The sequence below is a fragment of the Mauremys mutica genome, chromosome 17, assembly GCF_020497125.1.
Source record: "Mauremys mutica isolate MM-2020 ecotype Southern chromosome 17, ASM2049712v1, whole genome shotgun sequence".
In the NCBI taxonomy this organism is placed as follows: Eukaryota; Metazoa; Chordata; order Testudines; family Geoemydidae; genus Mauremys; species Mauremys mutica.
In genome coordinates, this window is record NC_059088.1 from 13,439,706 (window position 1) to 13,451,969 (window position 12,264).

Sequence of the window (12,264 nt, forward strand, 5' to 3'; positions counted from 1 at the left end):
TCCCATGCACTGCTACAGACTCGGGACCGAGGGGCTAGGCAGCAGTATCGCAGAAAAGAACCTGGGGGTTATGGTGGACGAGAAGCTGGATATGAGTCGACAGTGTGCCCTTGTTGCCAAGAAGGCTAAGGGCATTTTGGACTGTATAATTAGGAGCATTGCCAGCAGATTGAGGGACATGATCATTCCCCTCTATTCAGCACTGGTGAGGCCTCATCCGGAGTACTGTGTCCAGTTTTGGGCCCCACACTACAAGAAGGATGTGGAGAAATTGGAAAGAGTCCAGTGGAGGGCAACAAAAATGATCAGGGGGCTGGAGCACATGACTTATGAGGCGAGGCTGAGGGAACAGGGATTGTTTAGTCTGCAGAAGAAAGCAGCTATCAAATCCCCCCTCATTCTTCTCAACTACCTGAAAGGGGGTTTCAAAGAGGATGGATCTAGACTGTTCTCAGTGGTGGCAGATGACAGAACAAGGAGTAATGATCTCAAGTTGCAGTGGGGGATGTCTAGGTTGGATATTAGGAAACACTATTTCACTCGGAGGGTGGCGAAGCACTGGACTGGGTTCCCTAGGGAGGTGGTGGAATCTCCTTCCTTAGAGGTTTTTAAGGTCAGGCTTGACAAAGCGACTGGCTGGGATGATTTAGTTGGGGATTGGTCCTGCTCTGAGCAGGGGGTTGGACTAGATACCTCCTGAGGTCAGGGCCGCCCGGGGGAGGGGGGGGGAAGTGGGGCAATTTGCCACGGGCCCCACAGGGGCCCCACGAGAGTTTTTCGGGGCTTCTGGAGCGGGGTTCTTCACTCACTTCAAGGGCCCCGGAAAACACTCACAGGGCCCGGGCCCCGGAGCTTCTTCCACTCCAGGTCTTCGGCGGCAATTCGGCGGCGGGGGGTCCTTCCGCCCTGGGACCCGCCATTGAAGACCCCAGGCCCCCTGAATCCTCTGGGCAGCCCTGCCTGACTCTATGAAAACCCATCCCTGCAGGAAACTCTCCCTTCCTGGCAGCCGAGATGGGAGTGTCATGCTGACTTTTAACGGGCCACTAGGCAGGGACAGGAGGGGTAGGTGGGGCAGGATACAGGCGATTTATTGCGGGATCCTTTCTCACGGCTCACGTTTGCTCTCTTGGGCGCGGCCGCATCTGGCTAGGCTGGTTCTTGTCCTATTCCTCTTTGCAGGCTGGGGGCGGGCCTGGGGGCCGGCTCTGTCTGGTGGATAAAGGGCACTGGATCTGTGAGGAAGAAGAGACCAGGAAAGGCGGAGCGGAGGAGCCTGGCGCGTCTGTCTCTCAGGGGAGGAGGACGGCGAAAGGCGGAGAGGAGGGAGAGATCCGGGGGTCTCTGATTCTCAGCGAGGGAAGAAGGAAGGCGAAAGGCAGAAAGAAAAGAGGGGCCCTTGTGGGTTTGCTCAGCCGAGCAGAGGAAGGACGTAACGGGCGGAGCGGAGAGGAGCAAACACCCTGAGTTTGCCCAGCGGCGCCCAGGGCCCTGGGGCGGCAGGGGGTGGAAAAGGGGAGCGCGAAAGGCGACTCAGAGGGGAGAACGCCCCACGTCAGCTCAGGAAATACAGCAAGCAGGTGCCGGAGGAGCGGGAGAACGGCCCGGAGGAGGGGAGGAAATTAGGGGGCTCGGAGACACGCCCCGAGGGAGCGGCCAGCCGGGAAACGCTCCCAGGAGGAGTGCGGCACCATGAGCTACCCAGGCTACGATAAAGGCTCCGAGCCCTCGGCCCCTGCTCAGCCCCCCCCATACTCCACCCCTTATGGGGCCCCGCCCCCGCTGCTGCCCTCCGGCGGGCAATTCCCCACCCCAAGCTACGGGGCAGCCCCCGCAATGCCCCCCAACCCGCAGGGCTATTACCCCCCCTACAACGAGGACCCCAACCGGGGCCCAATGGGCTATGCCCCGCAGCAGGTCATCCTGGTCCCCCCGCCTCCTGCCAATGAGGTTGATTACCTGGGCTACTCCATCTTCACCCTCCTCTGCTGCTGCCTGCCCCTGGGCATCGTGGCGCTGGTGTATTCCATCCAGGTGAGTCCCTAGGGCACTAGGGGGTGCTGTGCTGCTGGGGGCAGGGTGGGGGCTCTCCCCTGGCAGGCAGGGCTGGCCCCGGTGCCCCAGGGCAGCACTAGGGGGCGCTGTGCTGCAGGGGGCGGGGTAGGGGCTCTCCCCTGGCAGTCAGGGCTGGCCCCGGTGCCCCAGGGCGGCGCTAGGGGGCGCTGTGCTGCAGGGGGCGGGGTGCGGGCTCTCCCCTGGCAGTCAGGGCTGGCCCCGGTGCCCCAGGGCAGCACTAGGGGGCGCTGTGCTGCAGGGGGCGGGGTAGGGGCTCTCCCCTGGCAGTCAGGGCTGGCCCCGGTGCCCCAGGGCGGCGCTAGGGGGCGCTGTGCTGCAGGCAGCAGGGTGGGGCTCTCCCCTGGCAATCAGGGCTGGCCCCGGTGCCCCAGGGCGGCGCTAGGGGGCACTGTGCTGCAGGCAGCAGGGTGGGGCTCTCCCCTGGCAGTCAGGGCTGGCCCTGGTGCCCCAGGGTGGCGCTAGGGGGCGCTGTGTGCTGCAGGGGGCGGGGTGGGGGCTCTCCCCTGGCAGTCAGGGCTGGCCCCGGTGCCCCAGGGCAGCACTAGGGGGCACTGTGCTGCAGGGAACCAGATGGGGGGGGTGCTCTTGCCGGGCCGTCACTGCTGATCGCATTGCACCACTTGGGGGCGCTGTGCTGCAGGGCATAGTGGGCTTTCTCTTGTGGCAGTGAGTTCCACAGTCCACGCCCATCCCACAGTTTGCTCTTCTGGGATCCTGCCGCTGGAGCAGGTGACACCGTTCCTCGGGGAATGCTAGGAGGACAACGAAGCTCTCTGCTGAGTGCGGGAGCCAGTGTAAGGCTGGGGGGGTCTGGGGGTGGGTGCCCAGAGGGCTGGTGACACGGGCTGCTCCGCTCTGTGCCACCCGGGCCATTCCTTGTCCCTTTGGTTTCAGGGTAGTAATAGCCTGGATCGGCGCAGCCAGATAAGTGTGCGGCCTGGAGCCAGGGCCTAAGGGGAGAGCAGGTGCTGGCATCTGATTCCCGAGGCTTGATTCTAGCCAGACGCGTTTCCTCCACGGAAAGGATCTGTTGGGACTACGGAGATGGGGACTGTTTAGAACAGGGGCGGGCAAACTTTTTGGCCTGAGGGCCGCATCGGGTTTCGTAAATTGTATGGAGGGACGGTTAGGGGAGGGGGTCATGGCCCAGCCCCCACCTCCTATCTACCACCACCCCCCCCCGGCCAGGACTCCTGCCCCATCCAACTGCCCCATTCCCTGATGGTCCCTCTGGGACCCCTGCCCCATCCACACACACCTGCTCCCTGTCCCCTGACTGCCCCCGGGCCCCTGCCGCCCCATCCAACCCCTCCTCTCATTCCTGACAGCCCTCCCGGGACCCCTGCCCCATCCACACCCCTTCTCCCTGTCCCCGACTGCCCCCAGAACCCCTGCCCCTCACTGCCCCCTGCCACCCTACCCAACCCCCCTCCTTCCTGACTATCCCCGGGACCCCTGCCCCATCCACCCACCCCTTCTCCCTGTCCCCGACTGCCCCCAGAACCCCTGCCCCTCACTGCCCCCTGCCACCCCACCCAACCCCCCTCCGTCCTGACTACCCCCCGGGACCCCTGCCCCATCCACCCACCGCTTCTCCCTGTCCCCGACTGCCCCCAGAACCCCTGCCCCTCACTGCCCCCTGCCACCCCATCCAACCCCCCCCCTTCCTGACTATCCCCCGGGACCCCTGCCCCCATTCAACCCCCTGTTTCCCCCTGCCCCCTATCCACACCCCCGTCCCCTGACCACCACCCCGGACTCCCCTGCCCTCTATCCAACCCACCCTGCTCCCTGCCTCCTTACCGTGCTGCCTGGAGCACCGGTGGCTGGCAGTGTTACAGCCGCGCCGCCCGGCTGGAGCCGGGACATGCCACCACCGCCACCGCGCAGCTCAGAGCACCGGGTCAGGCCGGGCTCTGCAGCTGCACTGCCCAAGGAGCTCACAGCCCCTCCGCCCAGAGCCTTGTGCCGGCTCCGGCAGTGGAGCGAGCGAGCGAGCTGAGGCTGTGGGCGAGGGGGAACAGTGTGGGAGGGGCCGGGGGCGAGCGTCTCGGGCTAGAAGCTCGGGGGCTCAGCAGGACGGTCCCGCGGGCCGGATGTGGCCTGCAGGCCATAGTTTGCCCACCCCTGTTTTAGAGGCACCGGGGAACAGCTACACAGCGATAATAAGAGAGGGGGTGGTAGAGATGCTATTCATGGCTGTTACTCAGCAACCCCACCCCAGAGGTGGCTGCATCTCAGCACCGGGTGAACCATCCCCATGCAGCGTCACTGTGCGGCTGTTTCCCAGCTGCTCCGTCTTGAAGGCAGCTGCATCTCATCCTTCCCAGCCATATCTAACTTCTCACACATTTGGCCTTTGTACCACCCCACCCCCAAAGAAAATCAGAAGACAGTAATAGTAGCCAGAATAAAATAAGCCTGTACAGATATTAGTGACAATCCCAGGCATGGCAAAGGGTAAATTGAACAGTGTTATGTGTGGCTGTGCCCGGATGCCCCACCCCAGAGGTGGCTGCATCTCAGCTCCGGGTGAACTATCCCCATGCAGCATTGCTAGGGTGACCAGATGTCCCAATTTTATAGGGACAGTCCCGATTTTGGGGTCTTTTTCTTATATAGGCTCCTATTACCCACCCCCACCCCGATTTTTCACACTTGTTGTCTGGTCACCCTAAGCATTGCTGTGTGGTTAATTGTTCCCGTCTCTCTGTCTCTCCACAGACCCGGGATGCCAACCGCTCCGGGAACGCTGCCCTGGCACAGCGGAATTCCCGGATGGCCCGGATTTTCAACCACACGGCCCTGGGGGTGGGGATTGTGGTGCTGATCGTGTGGGTCGCCATTGTGATTGCCATCAGCCTCTCAGCCTATGGACACCACTGATCCTTCCGCCCAGCCCCAACCCCCAGCTCTGAGCCGGTTTTCAACACCTCCCTGCATCCACACACACAGACCCGCATGCACCACAACACAACCATCTCCTCAGCCCACCCACACACTCACAAAACAGCCAATCTGCGCCCCCTCATACCCTCCCAATACAACATCCCCACCCCGCCTTGCCAGCCCCCCAGCCCACATCGTGGGACCCAGGGAGAATGATCCCCCAGGACTCACACACCCCTGGACCCCCAACTAGGCCAAGTACCACCCCCTCCCCACCACGGCGCATGGTCCAGTGAGGGTGCAAAGGACTCTGGGAGACACTGGGACTGGACGGGACTTCAGATGGGGTCTGAGATGATTCAGACACTGCAAGGGGGGGGCTGAGAGGAGTGTGGTCCCAAATGTCCTACTGCCCCCCTCCATGTCTGGCTTTACCCCCTGGCTCCCCCCTCCCCCCACCATCACCACCCATCTGGGGTCCATTTTGGGCCACACCAATGACTTCTGGGAAAGACGGGACTGGCCAGCCCACTGGCTAAGATTCTCTCATGTCCATCTTTGTTGCGTTAGAGGATAAGAGCTCTACTACTCCTGCTGGCTGGTGGAGAGACTCCTTTAATGCCACTTAGAGGATACCAGCTCGACTTCTGCAGCTGGCTAGTGGAGCAACTCCTTTAGTGCCACCTAGAGGATACCAGCTCTACTACCGCTGCTGGCTAGTGGAGCAACTCCTTTAATGCCATCTGGAAGATGATAGTCTACTAGCGCTGCCGGTTAATGGCTGAAGGAGCTGTGAGCAGGGCCCATCGTGGCCTGACCAGCAAGAGCACTCCCTGCTGAGTAACCCCGGAAGTTTGGTCCCTGATCAGCATCCTAGTCACCCTGAGTTTTAACATCCTGTCTAAGGAGATGGCGGCGAAATCCAGAAAGAGTGTGCACATCTGTCCTCATGAGTCCCCAGAACGAACCCCCGTCTGCCTCGACAAACCAGCTGCTGGATCCCAGCTGGGAAAGCCGCACCCTGCTTTGAGGATTGGTCCGGCTTTGAGCAGGGGGTTGGACTAGATACTTCCTGAGGTCCCTTCCAACCCTGATATTCTATGATTCCACCAATGAGCAGCAAAAAGCCTCTTGTACGCATGTGCTGTTTGCCCCGGTGATGGCCTGCTCCCGATGCCACCTGCGCTCCCGGAACGACGGTCCCAGATTACTCCGAAACAACAGCCTCTGAGGGCCTCAGAGTGCATGCAGTTGCACCGGTGTTTCACCCACCAGCCTTCGTCTGTGTGTCCGGAGATTGCCCTCGATCAGCTGACAGCACCGAGGCCAGACACACTCGTGACTTTCTTGCTCAGCGGAAGCTAGACGCATTCAGGCTGGAAACGGGGGTGCGTGTCCAACAAGGAGGGGAATGAACCCTGGCAACAACTCCCCAAGGGCCCGGGCGGATTCCCCGTCGCTGGCAAGCTGGGGTGGGTGTCGAAAAAATCTGCTCTCGTGCAAACGGGCATCGCTTCAGGCTTTGTCTTATGTGACTCTTTGGTTAAAGGGGCATCGGACGCTCCAGAGGAATTCGGGTGGGTTCAGCGTTATCCCCCGTATATTACCTTTGGATACAGAGTCGTGCCTGGGACGGCTTGGCTATGGAGTATTGCCTGCGCAAGGTCATGCTGAATTGAATTGCCGTTCTTGGCTAGATCAGTCACTTGTCTCCTTTCTTCAATCCCACTGGAGAATCGTTTGCTTGACTTTAGAAGCGAGATCCGCTACTTCCATGGCCAGCCCAGCTCCTTTGGGGATAAACGAAGGTCTCTATTTCAGGCTCCACGTCGCTACCTAATTCCCGCAGCGGAAGGAGTGGAGAGGGAGGAGAAATGTTTGCTGTGTAGCGAGATTGGGACGAGATCTTCAGTTGCGTGGGCTGAGCACTCCGAAATTAGAGCATCACCCGTTGAGTTCAGTTTCTGCTGCTCGTCTAACCAGCTGTCCTTTGCTTTCTGCAAACTCTTGCCTGCTTTCAACGTTATTTTTGGCTGATAAAACACCGATATGTGCTCATGCTCCAGCATGCTCCTGTGTTGTAAGGATCATAGATCCAAAGGACAGCGAGAAACTAATTAGAGGGAACTGGCTCATTAAATTATTTAACCAATGTGTGTTTGATGACTTACCTTGCTCACACTGCACTCTAACCCACTAGACCCCATTCCCCTCCCAGATCCACGAAAAGAACCAGAAGTCTCGGTTCTCAGCCCCCCTGCTCTAACCACTAGCACCCACTGCCCACCCAGAGCAGGGGAGAGAACTCAGGAGTCCTGACTCCCAGTCCCCTCCCTGCTCTAACCACTAGACCCTCCCAGAGCCAAGGACAGGGACAGAACCCAGGTGTCCTGACTCCCAGCCTCCCTGCTCTAACCACTAGACTCCCCTCCCCTCCCAGCTCATATATGGCAAGATCTTCTGCTGGGCAATTCAGTGAGCAGCCCTTGTGAATTGTATTGGCTGTGACACACCGTGATGGGTTCCCTGGGGTGCAACCCGGAACTGGGGTACCGCAGAGCCCTCTGGTTTACCAACCTGAGCTCCCTCTCAAACTGTGATATTGTAACAAGCTGCAAACCCCTCCAGGTCCTGCACTTACACAGCCATCCCCAGGCAGGGACACACCCAGCTGAGTTACATGACTACTTCTCCTAGCCAGTCATGAACCAGCAATAGAGAGCTCCAGCCCGTTCCCCCCGTTCCCCAGCGTAGGACCCCAGGGTTGTACTGTCCTGCCCTGGTCAGAAGCCTGCCAGTGTAAGTATATTACCCAGCCCTCCACTTCTACAAAGGAAAGTGGACGTGCCCCAACTCTTGTTCTGGAGCGGATTCCGCAGGCACTTGGAGCAATGCACTGTTTTGGGTAAAACATAAAACAGATCTACTAACTACAGACCGATTGTAAGTGATTATAAGCAGTGAGCGTAGAGATCCCAGTTGGTCACCTACGAAATAAAAGTAAAATCACAATCTGAGTCCTATAAACTTGACAGGATTTGAGTCAAGCTGTGTTTCACCCTGATGGTGCTGCTGTTGCTGTTCCTTCATACACAGCCTGGGACTCTCCTCTCCTGCCTGGGGCCACCTGCCTTGTTCAGTCTTTGTCCTCCAGACGTGTTTCCAGCTGTTGAGTTGTGGGGGAAGAGAGGCCAAGGGATGATGTCACTTCCCTTCCCTTATAGGTTCCTGCAGCTGGCTGGAAAGATCTTTTGGTCTGACGTGAGTCAAACCACGTCCATTGTCTACTGCTTTCTGGGAAAGCCGTCGTTGTATCCAGCTCCTGGGATAGTCCTTAGGCGTGTGGATTCCCTTCTGGCTGCTCCAGTGTTGTACCTGAAAGGCTGGTTGTGGGGGTTCCCAACCTCACAACGTATTTCAGTAACACACGTAGCAAAACGTCACAGCTCCCCATGCAACGACAGCACAGCCAATCCAACGGGATAGTCACGTGCAACAGATCCAACCTTTTAACCTGGTACCTCGCAAGGCAGACTTGGTACAAAACGTCTCATAATTCTATCACCATGGTAAATCTGGGGGTCCCAGGTGTTTCTTGGGGGTACAGAGTGTCACACACACCTTACAGCCCTGCCCGCTGAGGCAAGAAAAGCACCAGGTTACGTGTCCCCAGGAGATGGGCTGACACAGCCGGGGAACAAGCCAGAGGAACAGCCATTGTGAGCTCAGGGGTTTGCTATGGAAGGAGGCGGGATACCAGGCTAGATGGGCCCATGGCTCAGATCCAGGGCTGTAGGGACGGGGAGGGAACTGGGCCTGTGGCTCTGTATCACAGATGGGGGTGCAGGAGGGATGCCCGGCCCGCAGGCTGACCATTGCCTGAGCTTTCCCCGCTGGCCGCTCCAAGCTCTCGATCACCCAGCCAGCAGGAAGTGCCGGGCAAGGGGAGGTGAAATTGTTCTCATTTCTTGGTGTGCTCAGGCCACAGGCAACGGGGAGGGAGCCGCAGCGTATGTGGGTCTTGGTTTTATCTAATCACATCAGTTTAAACAAACATGTGCTACCGAACTGGGGTTAAAACCCAGGAGTCCTGGCTTCCAGCCCCCCTCCCCCGCTCTAACCACTAGACTCCATTCCTCTCCCAGAGCTGGGGAGAGAACCCAGGAGTCCTGGCTCTGAGCACCCCCGTGCTCTAACCAGTAGACCCCACTCCTCTCCCAGAGCTAGGATAGACCCCAGGACTCGTGTGTCAGTGTGTGTGTGTGCCAGTGCATGTGTGTGTGAGATCTGTTTGCGTGTGTCAGTGCATGTGTGTTTCAGTGTGTGTATATGCATCAGTGTGTGTGTATCAGTGTGTGTGTGTGTCAGTGCATGTGCATGTCAGCGTGTGTGCATCAGTGCATGTCCTTGTGTCAGTGTGTGTGTGTGCATCAGTGCGTGTGTCACTATGCATGTGCGCATGTGTGTCAGTGCGTGTGCATGTGTGTGTCAGTGCGTGTGCATGCCAGTCTGTAAGGAGCCTGCAGCCCATCCCTCCCTCCCCCCTGTCCGCAATCTCCCTGCCTGCCCGATAACCCAGCCGTGATAAGGGTTGGTGGGGGGGAGGAATCGCTGCACCCGGGACAGTCACACGCAGCTGGGACAAAGCGGCTGTATCAGGCCAAGGGCCCTGCAAGGTCAGATGTGGGAACCTGCCGCGGCAGCACCAGCCTGGGCCACAGTGGGGGTAGGAACCACTGGAGAATAAGGACCCCTGGCTTGGGGAGAGGAGTGGGGGCTAGTGGTTAGAGCAGGGGGGGGCTGGGAGCCAGGACTCCTGGGTCTATCCTTGGGAGGGGAGTGGGGGCTAGTGGTTAGAGAAGGGGGGGCTGAGCTCCAGGACGCCTGGGTTCTATCCCAGCTCAGGGGAGTGGGAGCTAGTGGTTAGAGCAGGGGGGGCTGGGAGCCAGGACTCCTGGGTTCTATCCCTGGGAGGGGAGTGGGGACTAGTGGTTAGAGCAGGGGGGCAAGGAGCCAGGACTCCTAGTTTGTATCCCAGCTGCCCTTGGGACACTCTTTCCCCTTGTCATGCCTCAGTGTCCCCAGTTGGACAACACAAGGGTTGTTTTACCAGAGTGAGTCAGGCCCTGCAGTGAGACTGCAGCATCGCACCATCCCTGAAGCTGCCCAGACCCAGCACCAGCAAAATGCCCCCTCTGCCCCACTCAGCACCAGCGCGACACCTGCTCCGAGTGTGCCACGGAGGGCTGTGTCCCCTGGGGCTCCTGATCCAGCTCCGGCCGGCCCCCCGAGCTGCCCAGCTGCAGACGACAACATGAAGGAAGCAGAAGGGAAACACCCACCTTGTTTGTGCTGCCCAAGGGAGAGAGAGACCTGTAGGTCTATATAGCACAGACTGGTCCCAGCACCCTCTGTGCCAGGCGCTGCCCAGACACAGCGAGAGACAGGTCCTCCCCAGGTCACATTGTAACTAGACACAGGCAGGCTTCGTCTTCCCACTTTGTAGGTGGGGAAACCGAGGCACAGAGCTCTGCCGTGACTTGTCCAAGGTCACCCGGCAAGTCTATGGCAGCCCTGGGCATTGAACCGAGGTCTCCTGAATGCCCATCTGCCACCTGAACCACTAGGCCAGTTCGCCTCCGGAGGCGCATTCTGCAGAGGTGCTGGAACTCAGGGTGCTGCTGCACCCCCTGGCTTGAAGTGGTTTTCATCATATCTAGGATTTGCAGTTTGGTTCAATGGCTCTCAGCCCCCTTCCCCCCCATGCACATTGCTCCAGCACCCCTGATATTCTCTGCTGCAGAATCTAATGCTTGTCCCTAAGGTCAGCGACCCAGAGAAAACTGACAAGTCAAGTGCGAGCCGGATCCTCCACTGCGTAAAGCAGGAGTAACCCAGTGCTGTCCGTGACCCCAGCTGGCCCACTGGCTCCAGTGGCACCACAGCCCGTTCACCCCCGGTTGGGATCTGGCCCATTGACGCCAACAGAGCGACGGCCCATTGACCCCCGCTGGGATCTGGGCCCCTGAGCTCCTGTCACCTGTTCATGACCTGAACTTGACTATGATTTTCAAAAGCCCTTTACTCTTATTGATCCCCAGAACTAGCTCCTTCCCCCACGTTCTGTGCTCCACCTACAGTGTAGAGAGACTTCTGGCTCCCAGCCCACCCCCCCCTCTAACCACTTGACCCCACTCCCCTCCCAGAGCCGGGGACAGAACTCAGGAGTCCTGACTCCCAGCCCCCCCTGCCCTAACCACTAGACCCCACTCCCCTCCCACAGCTGGGGAGAGAACCCAGGAGTCCTGGCTCCTAGCCCCCACTGCTGGAGGGCTGTGTTTCCTTCCTCCCAAGCCGGGGGTGTCACCTTGCTGGTCCTCACCAGCGCAAAGCATGTTGGTTCCTTGGGGGGTCATCCCAAGGTGATCGCAGTGTTTTGTTCTCCACCTGCCGAGGTTATCGGCTCCTGGGCTGTGACTTCAAGGCTCACGCAAAACGGGAGCCCGGCTATGGCACCGCAGCGCCCGCAGTGGGCGGGGAAGGTCCCCGGGGACAGTATAAAAGGCTCCCTGACGGACACGGGTGCTTGCCCGGGCCGGATTGCCAGCACTCGGCGTGCTGCCGCCCCTCTGCCAGCGCGGCCCCCGTCCCCAGTGTGAACCGCCTGCCGGGGTGCCCAGAGAACCAAGATGGGGAAAGCGGTAAGGGCTGGGCTCTGAGTCTCTGCTGTGGGAGGGGGCCAGACGCCAGGGCGCTGGGTCTGCTTGGGGATAGCTCGATAAATAGAGAGTGTGTACGGGGCCAGATAGATAGATAGATAGATAGATAGATAGATAGATAGATAGAGGGGGTGGATGGGGATAGATAGATAGAGGGGGTGGATGGGGATGGATAGATAGATAGATAGATAGATAGATAGATAGATAGATAGATAGATAGGGTATACGGGGATGGATGGCTAGATGGATGAGTAGATAGAGGGGGAGTATATGGGGATGGATGGGTAGATAGAGGGAGTATAGGAGGGTGGATGGATGAATAGTTAGATGACTGTGTATGGGGATGGGTTGAGGGGGTACGTGGGGTGGATGGATAGAGGGTGTGTATAGGGGGGATGGATGGATATAAGGGGTACGTGGGGATGGGTAGATAGAGGGTGTATGGGGGGGATGGATGGAGGGGGTGTATGGGGATGGGTGGATATAAGGGTAAGTGGGGAATAGGTGGATAGAAGGTGTGTATTGGGGGGGTGGACAGAGGACTTTGAAATCGCACCTGGTTAGTTTCACAGCTGTTTCC

At 59.2% G+C, this 12,264-nt stretch overlaps 1 protein-coding gene across 1 annotated transcript; it reads left to right on the plus strand.

The window, feature by feature from the left end:
* Positions 1 to 1,235: 1,235 nt before the first annotated feature.
* LOC123351381 (proline-rich transmembrane protein 1-like) lies at positions 1,236 to 7,115 on the plus strand. Its single transcript, XM_044990678.1, has 2 exons — positions 1,236 to 2,034; positions 4,801 to 7,115. The coding sequence occupies exons 1-2, from the start codon at positions 1,693 to 1,695 to the stop codon at positions 4,960 to 4,962; spliced, it is 504 nt and encodes a 167-aa protein (XP_044846613.1). The 5' UTR covers positions 1,236 to 1,692; the 3' UTR covers positions 4,963 to 7,115.
* Positions 7,116 to 12,264: the final 5,149 nt, after the last annotated feature.

Excerpts from the sequence above, each read along its gene's own strand:
- LOC123351381 (XM_044990678.1), top strand. The coding sequence starts at position 1,693 with ATGAGCTACCCAGGCTACGATAAAGGCTCCGAGCCCTCGGCCCCTGCT. Across the intron at positions 2,035-4,800 it reads CGCTGGTGTATTCCATCCAG|ACCCGGGATGCCAACCGCTC; the intron begins GTGAGTCCCTAG and ends GTCTCTCCACAG.